The sequence below is a fragment of the Micrasema longulum genome, unplaced genomic scaffold (assembly GCF_059751315.1).
Source record: "Micrasema longulum isolate JH-2025_06_02 unplaced genomic scaffold, ASM5975131v1 h1tg000883l, whole genome shotgun sequence".
Taxonomy (NCBI): Eukaryota; Metazoa; Arthropoda; class Insecta; order Trichoptera; family Brachycentridae; genus Micrasema; species Micrasema longulum.
Window position 1 is genome coordinate 757,292 of NW_028278075.1, and position 23,499 is coordinate 780,790.

Below are 23,499 nucleotides of genomic sequence, written 5' to 3' on the forward strand. Positions count from 1 at the left end.
GTGAAAAAACAAGTAAATCCCTTGTATATTTTTTCCTTTATTGGAAAATATGAGTTTCACAATTACGATGCGTTATCTCTGATACTGAAGTGTGAATATGTACAGTGAACAAAAATGAATATATAAGTGTAAAATGTAAACGTCTGTGTATTTTCGATATCGTGTATTCGTTTGAAGAAACACCCTTCGAGTTGTCTTAAATTTAGGACGTGTCGTGTTACCATTTTACGTACCTATCATACTTTCTCAAGTTATTACGTACTGAAATTGAAAATTTAATGACTTGGAATAGTTGGCGTGTAGAAAACAACAGTATAGACAAATTTTGTAGACAACCAAGTACCTACCTATCAAAGTATATAATATACACATATGCGATGCTTTTTTGCGATGGAGCGCAGTGGAGCGGAGCGGGTATTAGCTCTTTAGAGACTGTGCTAAAAATCTCTCTGGAAACGGTGCTGTAACGTCGTGTTCCATGAAGCAAAAGATGAGATATTTTGAAATACATGTATTTAAAACGTAACACATTGTAATGAATTAATTCATATGGGTAGGTACTGTACTTGTATGTCAATAAGCCCACTTTATTTTTATTTTATTTTATTTGGGATTTTTACAGCTATTACATAAACAAAATAAGTAGAAAAATATTGACAATACTTAAGCCAATTTAAAAAAATCCACTGTAAATCTAATGACACATAATATATAAGAAAAGAGTTAACGTAATTGTAAGTGTGTGACGTTTGTATTCATGTGTATGTTAATGTGTGTATGCGTAAATGAGTGAGGGAGAGGGTGTGTGTGTGTGGGTGCGTAAGTATAAAAAAATAATTATTTAAAATTTATAAATATATTAAAAATGGTACAAGAAAGAGCTTGGTAAAAAAAGGTTGAATCTTTTTTGTTAAAATTTAAATCAAGAAATGTTATAAATTGTATTTTTTAAAAGTATGTTAGATTTCAAAACCGTATTCTGAAAAAATAGCATTTTATTTTAAAATTTAACTGATACACACTGATGAATAATCTGCGACGAGTCCCATACAATACGAGTACGGTAAGTAACCACAAAATGCAGTTAATGCAGTAAATAAATAAATTTTCCGCGCGCACTTGCAATGTTTCCGTACCTGCTATTACTGAGCTCAGGTTAAACAACGTAACGTGACAATTCCCTTCCTCTCGTTCGTTGGAAAAAAATCGTCGACAAAGGAGCTGAAAGTATTTCAACGTGTGATTCCCAGTAGTTCACAGAGCGTGACTAAACAAATCAATGAAATGTAGTCCCAAACTAACCCGTGGGTTGTCAAAACTTGACGTAAGTCCTCGTTATTTTATTTTTCTATGGTTCGGGTGCTCCAAGATCTATGTTCCTATATGTTTGTTCAGACAGGCCCCACATGATCACATGATCAACTAACCACTTGATCACCTAACCCAAAATCTTTTATCGCATATTATTATCATTATATTCCTTCATATATTATATTCTGTAGATAGTACCATATATAAATTTACCCAGCGAGATGCCACGAGGCAATCAATGGACAAAATTCCAACCTCAAAACCTTCAACCATCAAGAGTCGAATTTCATTCTAAGATGGTATCATATATTCCCCAAGAAGCGATATTTGGACAAAACCCCCAAACACCCTTGCGTTGGATGGTGTATAGGGCACTGAATTACACCAAATGCAGAGTACTTCGATTTTATGTTACATGAAGAGAATGTGATCGGCCTAACGCTTCAGTTGCAAGTCTAAAAACGATGAAACATTGTGTTTGGTATCAACCAAGTCTTCAAAGTGGAATGTGAAGTAGACGGAAGTGAACACTTTCGACACCTCTGTCTGTTCGCGTTTAATCGAGGGAATAAAACTGCCAAAGATAGTCGCGATATTTGCGGAGTGTACGATGAATATGCTTTGAATTATTGACTAATTCTTTTAAAATGCAGGAGAATACATTATTGACTAATTTTTCTTTTATTTTTTGTTGTTCTCTTCATTCGGAAAAAAACGGACGCACCTTATGGGGAGTTATTCTTCTTTATTATTTTACAACAAAGAAGTCCAAAATGTATTCTCCTTTTTCATTATCTCCTTTCTTCCCTAGGTTGAACGCGAACATAAGGAGGTGCTGAAAATGCTCACCTTCGTCTGCTTGACATTCCATTTTGAAGGCTTGTAATAGAAAAAAATTTATATGTTCAACGTAAAAACAAACACAATATCTTGTAAAGCAGAACAAATTCTATAAATTGACGTAAAACCTTTAACATTGTGTTTAATTTTTGGTGCTTATTTTTAAATTGTGAAAAAAACGGACACAACAGTTTAAATTATCTTTTATATATTTTTCATGCCAACCTTGCCAAAAATCGAACCTAGGCACTAAGGCTTGGTACTAAGCCAACCTCTACACTCTGAGGTTGACTTATCGTCATTCGATTTTCTTTTTCAGGACTTTCAGCTGAGAACGCACGTAGCCACATCATGAATCTTTAAAATATTGTAAAATCCAACTTTTTGTAGACAATGCACTAATTTACATATCAGAAGATAATTATAATACAGTGATAAATAAGATTAATTACGATTTAGGAATTATATCAAAATGGTTAAACGTGAATAAATTCAAATTAAACATTGCAAAAACAAAATATATGAATATTGGGAGAAAAAATATACCCAAGGATACAATATCAATATTGATAATATAAATATGAATTCTGTGGATAAAATAAAGTATGTATCTTGGAGTATACTAAGATAGATATTTGAATCCCAAAACATATTTTCAATATGTAACAAAAAAATATAAAAAAATGGGAAGATTACAAAATGTAATAGATATAAAGGGGAGTGTTCTTATACATAAAACAATCATATGTCCACACATAAATTACTGTTCTTCCATTCTTTTTTTTATGTAATGAAGGAGAAATTAAAAATATACAAATTCTTCAAAATAAGGCGATGAGGATTATACTCAAAAGAAATATCTAATTTTATGTAGAAAGAGTGCACAAAGATATTGGCTTGCTCTCAGTAAAGCAGCTAATTTAATACAATGTAGCAAATTTTATGCATAAAATAATTAAGGGGATGAATAAAATAAAAACAATAATAAAATTTAACCAACAATGTCAAACATATGAAACAAGAGATAAAAAAAAGAGAAGATTACCAATGAGGAGAAAAACATAATCCCAAAACTCGTTGTACAAGGAATTGAAGCTTTACAATGAGTTACCTGAAGAAATAAAGGAGATAGAATAGATCGAAATATTACAAATTAATTTGAAAAAATATGTTATTGAGAATTTTTTATAAAAAATTGTAATGTTATCGAAGGTTTATATTAGTTACATATAGATAAACAATATCATCGTAATCATACCCTAAACCGCCTCTAATGGTGTAAAGGGTGCATTAGTTCACCAAAAGCAGCGTATTTCAATTATCTCTTGCGTGAAGGTAAGATCAGTTTCGTGTTTCAAGTTCCAGTCCGGGGGCTACAAAATATTTCAATAAAAACTACCTTTCAAAACAACTCTTTCTTGTCGGCCTAGCCAGGAATCGAACCTGAGACCTTAGCAGTCGAAAACGCTCGTCTAGATTTCTGATTCTATTTTATCTAAGCCAACAAATAGAAACTAGAAAAAAGTTATGGCAGTTTTCTTGTATTCGGTGACCACCAAAAATATAAATTATTTAGAAATATTTTCGCTTAAAAACATTTCAATTCATTAAAAATTTAACATCTGAGTTAAAAGTGCGTAAATCGTAAAAGAAATAAGTAAACGTACATAATAAAAGCGTCATTTTGTGCCAGCAAGAAAATGACGCGGGTAATCTAATTTTTATAACACGCCTGTACCGAAATTAAATACATATTTTATGTCATCTTTAGCCGACGTTAGCGTTACAAAATTAATCCTTGTCCTATTCAATAAATTACTTTAAACTTGAATATAATAATATGTTTTTTGTTTAAATAAATTCATTCAAAGGTAAATTTAAATACAACATTTAAAACATTGCGTTCGAATTTAATAATATTTTGGTTGATTTATTATTTCTGACGTGTTTTGGAACAAGCGCAACATTTTTTTTCGCCAAATTACTTGTTACGTCATTTATTCCCAAATCTTTCGCAGTAATCTTAATTCTAAAGCATCAATATTAAATTCGTCGCTTGTACAAACTGTCACTAGTCACTACTTAGAAAATAAAATAAATTTACATGATGTGACGAGTCAATAAAATTATACATCGCCTGAATTTACATATTACGTAATATAAAAACCGAATATTGCGTATTGAATATAGATAATTATGATATTTTATGCTTTACCATATTTTAATCCACCGTTTAAATAGTCAGCATCATAATAATTAACATTTTGAGTTGACATTGGTTCGATTAGGTCCACTTTTTCCTGTATGAATATTTGTTTATTATTATATTTACGGTCTTGCCGGCCTCGTGGTGTAATGGTCAGCGCGTTTGCCTACCATGCAAGAGGTCTCGGGTTCGATTTCCGACATGGTTGACATGAATTATTCATTTAAAAAGGTGTTATTACACTAAAATATTTCATAGTCCCCTGGACTAGCACCTGATGCGTAAAACTGAACATCTTACATTCATGTAATAAAATTGATCAAGATACGCTGCGAATGGTGTACCAACTCAGTGCCCTATGCAATATTAGATGCGTAAAGTGAATGATGATGATGGTGATGATATTAACGGTCTAAGCCAATTACAACACATGAATAAAAACATAAAATATACAAGAAACTGAAAAAACAGAACATAAATACTTGGAACAAAGTAAAACATGGGCATATGGACAATGAAATAATAGTAAACAGTATATTTTTAAAAATACGATCTACATTAATATATAATACTTTAAAATATATATATTTATATATATATATATATATATATATATATATATATATATATATATATATATATATATATTATATATATATGATTTCAAGCCACGCCACGCCAATACTTCTTTATCCCGACTGTTAGGGGCGAAGAGATCTACGAAAAGCAGAAGATCTATCCCAAAGATATTCAAGTTATGCGACAAATTGATCAATATACATATTCTGTATATTGCGGCATAAAAACAAAAGTTGCTCTTAAAATATTTAATAAATAGTAAATTTCGACTTCTGGTAACACGATTGGGAACATAAAAAGAAATTGATTGTTACATAGATAACACTTATATGTAGAATTAAGTATTTTGAAAATGTGTATAATGTCCATCTCTGTTCTACTCTTCTCTAATGAAGACAGATTAAGATATTGCTCTATTTCAACATAGGAATAATTACTCCTTTGCAACCCGAGCAACCTGAGCACTTTTCTTAGAAAACGATGCTGGACAGACTATTTGGTTAATTGGTCCTATAAAAAGCTTGCTTTGTTTTGCTGACGACATGAAAATTTTTGCAACAATCAAGACCCCAGCTGATGTCTCTGATCTGCAGTCAGACCTCGAACGTCTGGGGGATTACTGCCACTCCAATTGCTTGGACCTTAAACCTTCTAAGTGTTCAGTTATTACAATTAGTCGCAAAGTAAAAATTTTACCTACTATGTGCTTAAGGGTCAAAACTTCTAACGCTCATTATGTGCAAAGGATCTAGGTTCTAGGTGTCTTCCATGAGAGTAAATTACTTTTCGACGCCCATGTTGACAGCATCATAAAAAAGACATCGCGTGCGCTTGGCTTTGTTGTGCGTAGCTCTACGTCGTTTACAATGGCAAAGACACTCAAAATCCTTTACTGTACATTGGTGCGAAGCAACTTGGAATATGCATCACAAATATAGAATCCTATGTACAATGTGCAGGTATCACGCATTGAAATTATTTTTTTAAAATTCGCAAAGTACACGTGTTTCCGGTTGAAACTTGAGTTTAAATCCGATCAATATATTCAAATATGTATAAAAAAAAACATCAACTAAAAATTGCCTCTGGTTCAATTGACTGTCCTGAACTACTATGCATACTCTCTATTAATGTTCCTTCCAAAGTTCTAAGGAATAACCTTCTTCTTCATATACCTCCTGTTTCATCTAATTATAGGCAAAATTCGTATTTATGGCGAACTTTTAATAATTTTAATGTAATAACAAAATCATTAAACATAGATTTGCTTGCAAATAATCATAATGACGTGCGGCGTTTGCTTTCGAAATAATTCGAAGTATTTTTTCTTTTCTTTTGGATTTACATTAGATTACTGTTCATTTTATGTTCGAGAATCTTTTTTAACCTAGTGTGATGCTACTAGTGAAAACCTATAATTGGCTTATTTGTAATTTGTTATGTTTTATATTTAAGATAAATATAGCTGTTGGTTATCTAAATAAAGAACAATAACAAAAAAAAATAATTTTAAAAAAATTACAGACCAAATTTAAGAGCAGAAAGGTGTTTTGGTGCTATTGATATTTTTGAAATCCGCCGTGATTCTATTAATAAAACCAAGAAGTTTGAGAGATTTGTTCACAATATTATTGATGCGTTCGCGATAGGAACTTTTATTTCTAAAGAAGTCAATACCCATGTCATTTATTGAAAAAGTCATTATTTTTCAATACTAATACAATTATAATATTTCTCGTTTGTGATCCCTTTTCACTTAAATTTTGCGAAGAGGTTTCCTAATATGAATTTCAGACTAAAAGACCAACGTTCCACAGAAATTACAATTTCGGGATTGAATTCTGATTGCAGACCATGTCACACAAGACTGATTTCATAAACAAATTGATTCTGATTTCTCAGAACGTCGCAATTGATATCCTCCAGAAATGAAATACCCAAATTGAAACGTGGTAGGCATTCAAAACTTTTTTTAGCCAGAACTTGAAAAACACTTTATGCCTCTTTTTCTCGTCGCACAAACAGCTACAGGCATAAGTAAGTATTTAATATATAGTCACAAAATGTATTATAGTCTTATGTCGAATTTAACAGGGCAGTTCCAACGAATTTTCAAATCTATCGCAAACTTTACGGTGGATTTTTTCTGTTTGTTCCTGATTTTTTTTTTCTTCTAATGGGTTTTTCAATGAGAGAGGGTAGATGTTGAAATGAAATAAAACAAGTTGTGTCTGAGGTTAAAACAAAATTCTTTAATTATTTAAAGGGCCCATATGTGGCATTAAATATGAAATATGACATCGTTTAAATGCCCACCTCAGCTTCTTACTGTGGCACGGATCCGAGTGGTCTGATTTTCAATGACTCTTCCGCCTAGATCCGGCTGAATTTGAGCGATGGCCTGTGTTATGTTCACCTTTGAGGCATCGGTTGATTGGGGTTTATTTGCATAGACCTTTAAATTCAAGAAACTCTACAAGAAAAAATCTAGCGGGGTCAAATCGCATGACCTTGGTGGCCAATTCAGATCACCCCTGCGAGAGATAACCTTACCCTCAAATCTTTCATGCAGAATGTCAATCATGGCGTCCGCTGTGTGGCACGTAGCGCCGTCCTGCTGGAACAATATGTCGTCTATGTAGGTCTATATGGTTTGATTTGGGCCAAAAGAAATTGGTTATCATCGTTCTGTACCGCTCGCCGTTGACGGTGGCCGCCTCACTAACGTCGTTTTCGAAAAAGTACGGGCCAATGACGCCACCGGCCCAAAATCCACACCGAACGGTAACTTTTTGAGAATGCATTTATCACCTGGTGAAGCTCGCGTAGGTTGGTGTTGTCTCATATACGGCTATTTTGCTTGTTAACACAGCCATTCATCAAAAAATGCGCCTTGTCGCTAAAAATGATTTTTCGGCAAAAATTTGGGGTCGTCTTCCAAACGGTTCGAAGCCCAGTCAGTGAACAAACGGCGTTGTATATGGTCATGAACTTTGAGCTCTTGGATCAGTTAGATCTTGTACGGGTGTGAGCCTAAGTCCCGATGCATTCGCCAAGTTGAAGTCTGCGAAAGGCCGAGTTCCTGTGAACGGCGAAGAATCAACTGCCTCTGGTTTTGCTGTACACTTTCACGGACCGCGGTGATTTTTTCGGCTAATCTTGTGTTATTTGAACTTATGGGTGTTGGTTGATTGATTATTAAACCGGTTGTTTTAAATTTGGCAACCAAACATTGAAGAGTTGACTGTGAAGAGCCACTACGCCTACCGTAAAATGGGCGCAATGCGCGCAACGTTTGCACTAACGAACACTTATTTTAATATTAAAATTTGATCGTTTGAACGTGCTGTTCAATTTCGTTACTTGCCATGGTGATTTGACATAAATAACTAAATAATAAAAAAATATTTGACAGATGTCATTAAAATAAAATGGCCGCCACGGGCCACCAAAATCTACCCGCTCCAATCGAAAAACCATTTATTACCACATTATGCTAAAAAAATTACGTCTACACATTTTTAGTGATATTATTATCAGACCAAATTCAAAGTTCAATATTTGTTTTTTTTAGGACGAAAATTACTCCTTAACTGATTATTAATATTAAAATATATTTAAAAATTATCAATTAATTGTTTTTATTTGATATACGATAAAGATTTAAATCACTTACATTCTTAAATGTTATTGTTATAGATACATACTTTCGAACATAGTATTGTCGTTACTAATAGATAAGTAAATTGCTAATCAAAATACCTTGGTGAGGAACATAAAACCTCAGTTATTAGAAATGAACATGTATTAGTATTAATATTATATTAAAATGAAAGCACTCTACATAAACAATTTTATTTAACACTTATTTGTCGATATTTATGATCAAAAAGTGTAAAATATCTGGTGACCGACCGAAGTTTCGGTTGACGATCTTCGGCTACAGTTTTGCTTTCTGATAAAAATTGACCGAAACTTAGGCTCAGCCAAAACCTGTGGTTGGGATGAGTCAAATTATATTCGGCTGTACCTTTAGTTTGTTTCGGCTTTCGGCCTGTGAGTGTTATTAGTTGTCATGTTAAATTTATGATTTTTATTTCGATGTTTATTTTATTTAATGGTCATTTTAATAAACTCGTAAAACAAAAAAACGCTTATTTTGGTCGTTTTGGAGTGACTTTTAACTTATTTAAATAAGTTTCAGTTTCATCATGCTGTAAAGTGAAAAATCTTTTCGATATTATTTTTTCAATATTTAATTTTAAATATTCACTAATGCGAATTATGACTGTATTTTTTAAAATCATCGATACATTATAAAATCTTTCATATCTACATCCCAAGGATAATTTTCATTTCACTTATACAAAATTTCCTGTCTTGTGTAACAATTGAATATCGCTCGTTGAATAATTTATCAGGTCGCATAAAACTATCAATTTTCGTTTATCTGCTTCTCGAGACTATTTACGTCCAGTGTCGTTCACGAATAAATTTGATTTGTATTTAAATGCTAATAGAATTCGATTTATATGCATTTGGATATTTCATTTAGGTATTGAGTTGAGAGGTCGCGTGGTTTGACTTTTCTTTATACAAATATATTCCCATACTTTCTCCCTGGATTATGACACCAGAGCGATGATTGTTTACACACTATAGATATCGACAATTGGCGTGTACCTATCGTTTGTTTTTTTGTTGTTGTTGTATTTTATACGAACTACGATCATCCAAATATCCTTAAAAGCGTCTACTTTTATCAGCCGTCTTCGGGCGTACGGAATACAAATAAATTCTCGTACATTTATTCATTGATTCAATGCCCAAAATACACAATTTTACACACACAATTATATGTTTTTTATGTCCCGACTTGTTAGAAAATTACGTATTAAGTCGGGACTCTTCGATATATAAATCAAAAATATTTATTTATATCATATTAAAACAATATACAAGTAATAAAATCCATTTGCAAAATAATCAAAACAATATACAAAATAATAATAAAAAATATAAATAATAAAAATGTATACATGTCGAAAAATGGACTGCAGAAAAGTTATATAATAATACGTATGATAACCGATATTAACATTTTAAAACAATATACAAAATAATCAAGACAATATACAAAATAGTAATAGAAAAATATAAATAATAAAAATGTATACGTGTCGAAAAATGAAATGCAGAAAAGTTATATAATAATACGTATGATAACCGATATTAACATTTTTAAACAATATACAAATTAATCAAAACAATATACAAAATAATAATAGAAAAATATAAATAATAAAAATTTATACATGTCAAAAAATGGAATGTAGAAAAGTTATATAATAATACTTATGACAGTGATGATATACACATATACGTATATGGATAATATTGAAGACTCCATACAACACTTTAGTACGTAGTAACTTGGAGTTCGCATCCGTTGTGTGGAGCCCACAATACAACATACATTAAAAGTATTAAAAATGTTTAACGAAAATTTTTTAAATACCTAGATTATAAAAACAATAAAACGCTTTGCACTTACAGTCAATCTACAAAACGAAATTGATTTTTTACCCTTGAAAATAGACTCACTATATCTGAATTATTATATTTTTATAAATTATTGAATAATAAATTAGACTCTTTAAACCAACTCACAAAATTTATTTTCAATGTCCCCTTTCGCGTGACAAGAAATAAATATTTATTCTATCTGCCAGTCTGTAGCACTAACTATGCACTTTGCTCTTTTTTCATCGATTGATATATTTGTTTAAAAATAAATTAAGACTCATTCTATCTGGCTACGATACTCTCCAACTTGTTTTTTATTTATACATACCTGAACACTTACTCCCACACAAATACACACTCTCACCTCTATACAAATACACACAAACGCACCCTTTTGTTGTACCATAATTTAATATGTTTGATTTTTATTTAGAAACTTCGCTGGTCTGTCATTAAACCTTATATTTATTATGTCATTTAATTATTGTTGACTGTATGTTGCTAAAAAATAAATAAATTTAAACCTGCTGACAAGGATTTTTTTATACTCTGTCTTAAAAAAACTCAATCGGTTAAGTTTTGGTGTGCTGAAAATGAGATTTTGATTTTATCTATTTTAGTTGGGCATAATCAGTTCGACGTAAAGTTGTCTTTTTCGCACAGTATTCGGGGAGGCATCTGTGAGAGAGTATTAGAAAAAACTTTATTGAAATATCTATTTAGCCATGATTGATTTTTTATTTCTTTATTGAAATACCTATTTATCCATGATGTCATCAAGCGGAGGCGATACGGTTGGCTTGGCCATGTGCTGCGGATACCTCCTGAAAGCCTTAACCACGCTTGCCTACTTTACAAGGCATAAGGTTCTCGACGTCCTGGTCGTCCACTGCTAACTGTTCGTAGGCAGTTCATGTCAGAACTACGGGACGCGAACCTGACTTGGGAGGATGCACAGGAGCTGGTAGCCGACAGAGATGCTTGGAGAATGTTTGTGGATATCATATGCTCCAACTAGGGAGTGGACATGGAATTATAATAATAATATTTATCCAACCGCTTTCTGGCGCATATCCTATAAAATATGTTTTTAGTTGATCCCTGAAATGTTTTTAGCCAAAGTATTTACTAAAACCACAAAACATTGTGCATAGGGCACTGCATTGGCACTCCAACTGCGGGGTATCTAAATAATTTCTGTGACATGGAATGCAAGGTGATCGGTCTTACGCTTCATGTAGCAGTTTATTGCATTGAGGGGGATCCTTAAGCCCATATATAATAACGTTGGATAATAATTTTGCTCCATAAAATTAAAACCATAAAAACCAATATTTCACCTTCACCCTTCCAGGAATCGAACCCTGGACCTCAAGAATGGTAGGCGAACGCGCCAACTCTACCCAACGGGGTAGAGTAATCTTCACTTAATTTTTTTCATCTGGATTTTTACCTGAGAGTAGTCATCGGGTCAAAAACGCTTGTCTAGGGTACCGGTTTTTTTCAGTCTCTGAACTGTATTCGTTATCCGCCCGGACACAGAATAATGAGGAAATTCAGTGCTACGGGTAATTGAGATGGCAATCTTTTCTTACACGCGGCGAAAATTAGAGCATTTAATTGTATGTACTACATCCAAAGTTCACTAGGATAAACCAATGATAGAGCATTGTGATAGATTTCCAGCTTCCGGGAAGCCAACTCACAAACCAGCAAAACTCTCCGGCGGGAATTAGTGACGTCACGTGCGGAGTCACTTACAAATGCCAAAACTTTAAAATCATAGCGCTGATAAAACGATAAACAAAAATATTTTTTTGGCCTAGTTTGATAGCCTAATAAGAATTTATTTTTTTAAAACAACTGATCTTCCTCATTATAATAATGAGGAATAAATTCGTGAAAAATATTTATTAGGAGCCATCTTCTGTATAAAATATATCCAGGGCCGCGATTATGAACGGCTATCTTAATCGGTATATACTGAGACGGTAAAACTAATATCAATATTTATGTACGAAATTTTATATGATATTTGTAGGAAAATTCAAAGTATCTTCGCCGGTAATCGGCAATTGAACATGTTTAGAAGAAAAAAAATGTAAACATATTCCGTTTTTAATACCGAAAACTTAATTTTACTTTATAGATAAAATTTAATATAAATTTTAACTTCCCATTGTAATCGAGGCCCAGAAATGTTTATAAAGCAATTTATAAAATCTTTTATAAATGAACGTTGCTTCTTTCAACCTTCCACTATTTAGCACAAAAACAAATATAAATATTGCCAAGGAAAATTGTAAATTATGTTATTCTCCTCTTACTTTCATATTACTTGTCTACTCTGAATTCGTAATAATAATAAAATATGAAATTATTCCATCCTTACACCACGAATGTTATTAATAATATTTTAAGACAAAATTTTGTACAGAAGTTTAATCAATAAATATGCCGAATTATCCAGAAAATAGTATCACGAAGGCGTTGATAAGTGCGAGGCTTTACATGTAAATTATCCCATTTATTTTTATATCGCCACAAAAATATCACATTTACCTGTTTATATGGAGTTACGAAAAATGTCTATGTTTCATATATTCTTTACAGAACGGTTTTTTATGTGATAACTTTAAGTGTACTTTTATAAAATAAATATAAAAAAATATTATTATTTATTTATGAATAGGTGTTATTTACAAATACATACGTAAAATATATAATGACAAAAGGAATTATAAAAGGCAATGTTCGTATGTGGGTCCTCAATGGATCGATTTATGTGCGTTTTTTTTTTCAAAAGGATTGGCTTTACGCTGGGTATTTTTATAGCTCTTAACATCTTCAATTTAATATGTAGAAAAAAAGTTAGGAGCGTAAATGTTATATTCATCGACCTACCAGGGTTGCATTCGACGAGAAAGCATACACTTAAAAATTGGGAGGATGTTATTTTTTTGTTGGTAAAAAAGTTTGTATTTTAATGATTACACACAACGTTCGTTTTTTATGGATCGCAAACAAATTATTTCCTTCAATTTCTTATAATTTACACGAGTGAATTTTTTTTTGCTAGATTTTTGGTAATGCTGACGTTTAATACATTTTTGAAAATCACACTCCTACATAAAGTGCACCCCTGTTGGTAAGAAGAGAGGAGCTTGACATTTGGAATAATAAATATGTATTTGAAAATTAATCATTTCAAGGTTTAGAATTCAATCATAAACAAGTGACAAGGTACCTACATACATACCAATGAAAAGTTACACCATCTTTTTAAAGTTTTTCCGAATGGTTTTTACACGCTTTCAGGATACAATCAGGTATTTTGGTTTTGGATCAAATGCCAAGCTCACGTCAAAATCCGGCTGGCAGTTAAAGAACGACTAAATACGCGTCGGGCATGAGCTAAGTGTCATAATTTTAGAGGGCTCAGGGTGCGTCTATGTGTATTAATAGGTCGATGATTTTAATTAAGAACAACGAACCTAATTCTATGGTTACGTAAAAGCATTATGAAGTTAAGTTTTGTAAATATGTTAAATAATGTGTAATCTTAAGAGGAAACGCGGTCTGACTTTTCTTCATACAAACTTGATTATGACACAATAATAAGGCAGTGATTTTTTTATACGATGTAGATATTTTTTTATTTTTTTTAAGAGAAAAAGAAATATTTGCGTTCTTATGATTTACCCAAATATTTAATTTTGAGGGCCATTTTCAACGAGTTGTAAATAACTCACTATTAGAAAATGGGAATCGAGTTGGGGTAGAGAGGGATTCGAACCACGGACCTTTGGTCCGTGAGTCCGAGCCACAGGACCACAACCTGATTTTTTACCATTGGCATATCTCTATTGTTTTGTTTTTTTTTTATAAATTGTTTATTAAGGATACTAAAACTATCCAAAAACCCTTAAGAACGCCAAGTATTATCTGCTATCTTCGGGCGTACGGTATACAAATATAATAACCATTTTTGAAAAATGCCAAACGTACTGACACAGAAATTTTCATTTTGACACTCTTTCAAATATATTTTTAACAAAATTTCCTATCACCGAATATCCTCAGAATTTATGTAATCCGAAATACGAAAATAATTATGTATTTATGCATATCTAATTTAAACTAAATATTATAATTGATATCAAACTTTCGATTTTGTTCATTTAATCTATATTCAAGTATTTATTAAAATCTAGCAATGGTAAAGCATTACCGGGTTCAGCTTGTACATTATAAAATACCATAAAAATCATAGCATAAAAATACAAGGAACAGACAAAATATAAATAAATATTATAATTATCGTATCCGACAAAGGCCCTATTGTACTAAGGTTAAACAGCAAACGGTGACCCTTATTCAAATGTTAAATTTTTTTATGATTTCCTTTAGTTTTTTTTTCGTTTCTTTGATTACTCCTCGGCTTATTTACGGCCGTGGGACTCAGATTAAGGATAATTATATAAAACTACGAAGTCGAAAAGTTGAAAAGTTTGGCCAAATTAAAATTTCTAGTTGAACCTGTTATTATCATTTTTATATTATCACTATTTAAAAAAATATTTAATGATGCGTCGTACAATTTCATTTTCAATAAGTCCACGTCTAAAATTTCGAAAATCATAAAAATTCATCCTGATTTGTTTTATTGTATCTCCATCGATGGATAATATAATTATATTTTAAAAAGGCGATTTTATAGAAATATTTATCTACTAAAAGTGTTTATTAAACTACAACAAAAATAAAGATAGCATTTCAAATTAGTATTTTATTTTAGAGATACTTATATAAATTAAATTACTTTGTTTTATTCACTACTTTTTATTGACACAACCGACTAGTTTCGGCAACTACACGTTGCCTTCTTCGGGATTATATAATAACTAAACATGCATAATATGTAAAAGAAACAGTGAACCGATTAGGTGTTTAAGGTAGAGTTAGCGACCGCAACCAGCAGAGGTGCGAGACTGTGAAAGTGAAGTGATGTTTCGGAAAAAAACTTAAAACCCACTTGTTCTCTAAATCATTTGAATAAATCCGTAGCATGTGACAACAAAATAAATTGTTTTAATTAAAATACAAATGTAAAAGCTTCAATTAAATGTATTTATCTATAGAATCACTATGTAAAGCGCCTTTATTATAATACAAAAATGGCGCTATATAAGTCATCCATAATAATAATAATAATAGACTTTATTGGGATATATATAAATAGAAAATAAAAACAGAAAAGACAAGATGGGATCTCATCATTCTAATTTTTTTATTAGTTATTTTCTGTTATTCGTACTCGTATTTTACATTTTCACACACCTGTTAGTTTTTATTTGGAATATGTCTCTCGGTTCACACTTATTGGAAATTTAATACTGTATCGTATGGCCGCTATAAGTTTTTTTCGCCTTGCGTCAGTATCCAGTTTTAATAAAAATCTCCATTTAGGTATAAATACTAAGATAACTTATCCATATTACACCATAGTAGATAAAAGTCACGTAGCCGAAAAATACCACGTCATTCCATTTTACTATATTACATATTTTTAAAAAACAAGTTCTTAATAAAAATAATTTCGTGAATATTTTTAATGTCTTTATTTTTAACGTTTAGAGTTATCTTTAAAAACAGGTGAAAATCGTTTCTTTTTATTTTATTAGGTCATTTATTATTTTATTCGCCCTTTAAAAATTCTAGATATTGTGGGTTAGTTTTTGCTCTCTAGTAATATGTTCACTAGTCTTATATTGTAATTGCTTAAATCGTTGACATCTACTATGAAGGTAATAATATTTTAACAAAGTGTTTACACTATATGAAAATATTATAAATCAGGCAAGTTAGTTGCCTCTCAAGATCCTTTACTACGCTTGCCTACTAAGGCATCAGGCTCTCTAGTCCTGAACGTCCGAACTACGAGCACGGACCTGGTTTTGGAGGACGTACGGGAGTTGGTCGCCTGCATAGTTAGCCTGGAAAAATCCGAAGACACAATTGCTCAACCTAGGGAGCACACGTGGACCTGCCTCTTTGAAATATCGTCTCAAAGAGATTCGATGATAAATTTTGCTGTTCAGATCAAAGATAAAATTACAAGTAAATAACATATTTTCAAACTTTATAAAACAATAAATATTTTCCTTAACTTTTCTTGTAACCTTATTTGAGTGTCGATTCTCAAAAGTTTTTTGTTTCAAACCTTAACTCATTTAAACTTTTCATGGACAAATTGTTTCTTAAACTTTTTGAATGGGCAAGCAAACAACGAAAATTAATCCAAACAAAAAGCTTTTTGGTTTGGGTATTGAGTAAAGGAAAAAAAATGTTTTACCATATTATTTAAGTACTTTGGATTTGCCCTTATTCAATGGTGCATACGGTACTGCAAAATATCCACCTTAAAAAAACATTGATATTTATTATATTCGCCTAATTAATTAAGCATTAAATCCAGGATAAAATACATCATTTCGCTGCTAAGCTTTTTGTTTTGTCTTCGGAGGTGTCAAAAATTACAATAATCTCCCCAATGAACTAAAAACTATTAAAACTAATATATCAATAAATAAATTGAAAGTAAATTTAAAGAAAACAAGTGCAAAAACTGCATTAATTTTAATTAGTATGAATGTATTATTATTTTCTGTTTATCTTTTTATATCCTATAAGTTTTTTTTTCTCATGTACTCATTTATTCAAAATTATATAAATTCTAAAGAATAAATAACTATAACAGTGTAAGTCTCTCTCCAAGCACAAAAGTTATACTCGTATGCAGAGACAAACCTTAAGGTGAGGAAATTACATTCTATTATCTTCACCTTCGGGTTATTCTCTGCATTTGAAATTATAATGTACTTTCCTCACCTTAAATTTTGTATCTGCATACGTTTACATTTTTTTACATTTTTTTTATTTATTTATTTTTTACGATACCAAAGAATAACCCGAAGGTGAAGACAATAGAATGTACTTTCCTCGACTTAAGGTTTGTCTCTGCATACGGGCTAGTCTCTTTTCTGGAGAGTTAAAGTTATAACATTTACTAGATGTATATAAGTAGATTTGAATAAAATAAAAAAAAACATGTACCTTTTATGAAATTTATTTTTTAATAAATAAGAAATTAAAAAATAATGAACATGTAGGTACATATTTACAATTAGGAACTTCAGCCTTACGGGAAATTGGATATAAAAAATGTTTTCGCGGGGTAAAAATTAGAGCATTAAATTGTACGGCAAAGTTTCTTGAAAATGTACAGAAAAAATAATAATAAATATTTTGATAAAACCGCACTACTTTAAATGACGTCACTGGTTCATGTGAATCAACCTATAATCTAAGAGCTATGGAAGATTTCCGGTCTGCTTGTCGCTTCTGGACCAATGGGAAGAACTGAATGAGAATAAGCGGAAATGAACCTCTGGCGTTACACGCGGAGTTATTTCAGAAATACAAAACTTTAAAAAATCGTAGCGCCGATAATAAAATATATAAAAAAATTTAAAAATTAATTTTGACTTAGTTTAACAGTCTATTAACAAATATTTTTTTTTTTAAAAAACCACTGAACTTCCTCATTATTTATTTTAGTCCTACTGAAGAGAATATTTACAGCTCGTCAGTAAATGTAATAAATATTTCAATCAATCTTATACGTTTTAACCTGTCTCTTATATTCACATTCTATCTAACACGTTAAATACTTATAAATAAATTAAAATAATTCATATAATAAAATAAATAAAAAAAACCTTGTTTTTAACCACTATTTTTTTTCCACCGACCGGTTTCAAAGCAAACAAGCTTCTGCGTCAAGGTTTAAAAAAATAAAGAAAAAATAATAATTTATATTATAAAAAATAATCAAAATTTATTGCAACAAAGATAAATAATATTTTTGAGAAAGGAATATAGAAGTCTAGGCATTTACAGGTCTTATGACCTGTCATTGGCTGGTTGCTGGTTTCAGTGGCCACTTTACACACTGTGTAACATTCACAATTCTGCCTATGTTTAAACATCAACATTTCTTCAACTCTTCCATCTGTTGACTTTTTTGAAGTAAAAGAGCTGAAACCTTTATCATGTGGGTGAGATTCATCCGGCTGAACCAATTCACCTACTAGTTAACGCATTTTTTTTTTCAAAACTCTTTTACCATTTAGTTCATTCAACAATGTTTTAAGTATGTCCAAATATTTTCATACTAGATTATTTCATAGTCTCTGGACCGGTACCTGTAGTGTAAGACTGATCATCTTACCTTCGTGCAACAAAAACAATCATGATACGCTGTGATTGGTTTACTTATGCAGTCCCCTATGCACCATTAGGCGCCGAAAGGAAATCATGATGATGAACATGATTTTTATAATACATTTTTTGACAATGAGGAAGTTCAGTGGTTTTTTATTATTATTTGTTAAAAGACAATTAAACCAAACCAAAAATTGTTTTTTAAATTTTTAAGTATAGTATTATCAGCGCTTATTTTAATTTTTAGTTTTTGAGATTACTCCGCGTGTGACCTATACTAATAATAACTAATAACCTATACTATAAAGCAGTGTTTTTCAACCTGTGGGTCATGAAGCCATGTTTGGGGGGTCGCAGCTACAAGTAGGGAAAAAGGAAAAAGCAAGGGATGAAAAACTAGCGTACCGGGGTCGCCAGATATTTTTCTACTCATAGTAGAAAAATATCTGGCGATTTTATTAAGGGGTCGCGTATTCAAAATTTTCGAAAAACACTACTATGAAGGTTTAAAAATGTTTATTGAGTTGCCAAAAAGTCTCGTGAAAACTGGAAGCGTCTCCATTTTTCGGTCAAAATTGTCTAAAAAGGGTTTACCTCTAATTGATTCACTTTCTATTTCCGCGACTATTTAATTTTTTTTAAAACCCATACAATGATCATTTTATTTTTCGCACCCAGTGATGCATGGGGCATTGGATCTGTTGGGATATGATCCGTTGAAAGATTATCCCGATACAGATATTTGGAATTATGTAGGTCATGATTATGAAATGAAACGCGGTGGAAATTAGTTACTCACATCAAATTTATTTTTCACTGAGTTTACATTTACAAGGTGAGAATAATTTATAAAAAAGGAATTTGGAGATTCAACAGCACGTATTCGCTAAGAGCTGTCGGCGTAGAAAAGAGAGCGATCTGTCTTATATTCTTTGATTTGAAATGTGCTGACAGCGCCCTCTGTTGCCCGATCTTGCATTTCGTGCGATGTTCAGTTACCCATTGTTACACCAAATGCTCACACGAAGGTTATATAATCACTCTAACTTATTAGTGAAAAACAATATTTCATATCGACATATCAGGAATCGAACCTAGAAATTTTAAACTTGGCAGGGGGACACGCCCACCACTGCACTACGAGGCGGACTTATCTCCACTCGGTTTGCTTTTTCAAGATTTTTACTTGAGAGTAGCCATCGAGTCGACACCACTTCTTAACGTTTCTGGTTCTATTTCACATACATATGTTTTATTTTTTATTTATTATGGTTCAGAAACAAAAAACTACACAAACGACATTGGTATAATAATCACAATTTGTTAAGTTTAGATATTGTTCATTAATTATATGTGAACACAACATGCACAAATAAGTTTTTTTTATAATGGACTAGCTTAATTTAATTCAATTAATACTATGAACGTTATTGCAATAAATTGTACTAACAAATTGTTTTAGCTAACTAAAATAAGGGAACATTTTATTTTATAAATTGCGTTACAGTTCTCCTATAATTATTTAATGTATCGTTAAAAATATCAATATTAGCGCTACTTTCTGCGTTATTATATAATCTTAAAGTACGCGATAATGCATTAAAGTGCGCCATATTAATATTGAATGTTGGAAAATAAAATGTTGTGTACGATCTCAATCGCCGACTGGGGACATTCAGGGGTTCTTTAAACAAAATGCAGAGTAAATTCCAACTTATTATCTAGACCAAAATGTGCTAGATAGAAGTGTCCAGGTTACATTTAAATATTTGGTTACGAAGATATTTTTTTGCACAGATTCAATTAAATTTATGTGAGTTATGTAATTTGGTGACACTACACATCCAAATTGTATAAACAAATTATCGATGATACACATTTCAAAAGTTTACATATTCTGTATAATATGAACCCTAACATCTTTAGGACTTTTTCTTTTATATTATCAAAATGAGTGGAAAATGTAAAGCGTGAGTCAAGAGTTATAGTTTTATACTTCATCAGCCCAGACACTGAAAAAAGGCATTTAGTAATATACTTTTTACTAAAAAAATCTGTAAATTAATGAATTTTTCTTCAGGCTTTCATTTTAGTGTTCGTTGTTATTATTTTGATAGTTATTTTTTACGATTATAAAGTTTTAAACCAAAAACCTTTTTACTTTATCTATCTTTTTTCCGGTATTATCTCTAAAATGTATTTGATTCACATTAAGAAGTACCTATTAATGTAAACAAATAGATAAAACTGTTGATTCTTTACTTATTCCTAGGATCAAAAGATTAAACGAACTTAATTGTTGACTTTAATCTGTTTTGAAATAAAAGCTGGGTGTTTATAAAAATGACTATAAATTTTGCTTTAGGTAGTACGCGAGCGCCTATGAAAAATTTGATGCCTATTTACCGTGTAATTGGGCATAACAGAACAAGATATTATACTCGTTAACATTTTTTAACGTTCCGTACTATTAACTTCTATGGCCAAAAAAATTTTTTTAGGTGGTTACTTTTTTAAAATAGGCATCTCGAGTTGTTAAGGAACACTATTTTCATATTAAAAATAATAAATTTTAAATATTTTCTATGGTACGATAGATCTCATTCTTTTTTATGTGATAGTGTATTTTTTACTTTATTGTTATATACTTATATAGATTAATAAATGGTTATTAATTATCGACTGAAATATCGTTTTGGGTAACTAAAGCGAAATCAAAGAAAAAAAACATTAATATTTTGAAGGCAGCAAACATTATTGAACTTTATTTTACAGGTTTAAGGGTGTTCTAACACCTTCTAACACCACGTTTTCTTTTACTTCTAGGCACCCTGTTTAACCTACTTCTATTGTTAAATGTACGATTATCATTGCCTTTTTTCATAATAGAAGTAACATAAAGGGTTTTTCAATTAGGGCGGGTAGATGTTGAAATTAAATAAAAGTTGTGTGTGAAGTATGAGCTCCTGGCTCAGTTGCATCTTATACTTATATCCTGATGCAATATTCGCCAAGTTGAAGTCTGCGAAAGGCCGAGTTCTTATGCACGGCGAGGAATCGACTCTCTCGAGTTCTGCTGTACCCCTTTACGGACAGCGGCAATATTCTCTGCCAATCTTGCGTTCCTTGAATGTACGGGAGTTGGCTGATTGATTGTCAAACCGCTCGTCTCAAATTTGGCCACCAAACATTGAAGAGGTGACTGTGAAGGGCCACCACGTCTACCGTAAAATGGGCGCAATGCGCGCAACGTTTGCACTAACAAACACTCATTTTGATGATAAAATTTTATCATTTGAACGTGCTGTTCAATTGTGTAACTTGCCATAGTAATTTGGCATAAGTAACTGAATAATAAAAAAAATATTTGACAGATGTCATCAAAACAAAATGGCCGCCACGGGCCGTCAAAATCTATCCACGCCAATTGAAAAACCCTTCATATTTTGGAATCAGGTTCCTGTGAAGTAATATAATATCGAATAGCAATTTAAATAAACAGACGAGGCGGCAATAAATATTCAAAAAGTGTCTTGATTTTGCAGCACGTGACGTACTACGTGGTGCGCAAGGCACTACTCCTGCTATGGACGGCGGCGGCCGTACTGACCTGCCTTCCCTTCCTCGGGTTCGGTATCTACTACGGTCAGGGAGGCAACCAGTATCGTTGCTTGCGGTACCGGGAAGCCACCGAACCGGTCGACGTTGCTTACGCCTACGTCGTACTTACATTCGGTATTCCACCATTCACTAAACAGTTTTCAATCTTATCTTATTTTCACTGCTATCATCTCCATCGCCATTACATCTTTTTAAACTACATTTTTAATAGCCATTTCTACTGCCACCTATGAGTGAGTTAGTAAAATAACACATAAATTGTCATTTAACGACATCTCTAGGTGAGTAGCAAAAACATAACCTGAAAAAATATTTTTGGTGTCTTATTCTCGGGTTGCCTACGAACAAACTCGATATTTTGTCGTCAATACTTCAAAAATCGAGCATAAATATTTGGTTGCAATTTTTTTTAACTATTGTCAAAAATCGAACGTTTCCTACATAAACTCATGATATTTGACGATCGACATTGACATTTGTCACAGCTTGACGATTGCTAAGTTAATGTAGAGTATGTCTTTAGGCACCTTTAAATTATCAACTCGGGAGAAAAAAAATGTTTTACTATCATCATTTTCTGCAGTCATATCTTATTTTGTTTTTAAGATTAACTATTTTATAGGTACCTACCGCAATGCTTTTATAATTCTCTCAATCAACTATTGATTACTTTTCTGCATGTCTCCATACAATTTCCTTATGGCGCGAAGCATTAATGGTGTTTTGTTAATTTCAGGAACTCTTCTATGCATATGCCTTGTGTGGTGCAACTTAGCGGTAATCAGGGTACTGTGCCAGAGCAGTTATCGCGGTGGAGGGGATCAGCGACTGCTAGTTAGAAGGATATCCAGGACATCTAGTAAAGGAAAAACCTTGGCTGCAAACAACCTCAATGAACCGATTGTCTACAACACAGCAACAGTGGATGAAATAGCATTCAGCAAGCTCATGGCAACTCTTTCTGTGTGTTTCATTATATGTTGGATGCCTCAAATGGTAAACACCATTTACTGAAAACTTATCTATATTTTTAAACATTATTTATGGATTTCATTTCTGTCTCCACTCAGACGAAGAATACAGTTATGCGTGTGAAATAGAACCAGAATCTGAATGAGTGTTTTCCATTC

The 23,499-nt window shown here is 31.8% G+C and overlaps 1 protein-coding gene across 3 annotated transcripts in view; it reads left to right on the plus strand.

Annotated features, from left to right (window-relative positions):
- Window positions 1-23,499, plus strand: part of LOC148278423 (prostaglandin E2 receptor EP2 subtype) — a 127,845-nt gene that overhangs the window by 101,099 nt on the left and 3,247 nt on the right. Inside the window, exons 2-3 of one of the 3 annotated variants that reach the window (XR_015823210.1) lie at window positions 22,294-22,650; window positions 23,106-23,365. Coding sequence is in view for 2 of the 3 variants with exons in the window: in XM_088231415.1 (XP_088087541.1) it covers window positions 22,294-22,483; window positions 23,106-23,365 (450 nt within the window). In the remaining variant the exon portion in view is untranslated. The remainder of the gene's footprint in view (window positions 1-22,293; window positions 22,651-23,105; window positions 23,366-23,499) is intronic. The other 2 variants (XM_088231415.1, XM_088231416.1) reach the window with 2 other exon arrangements.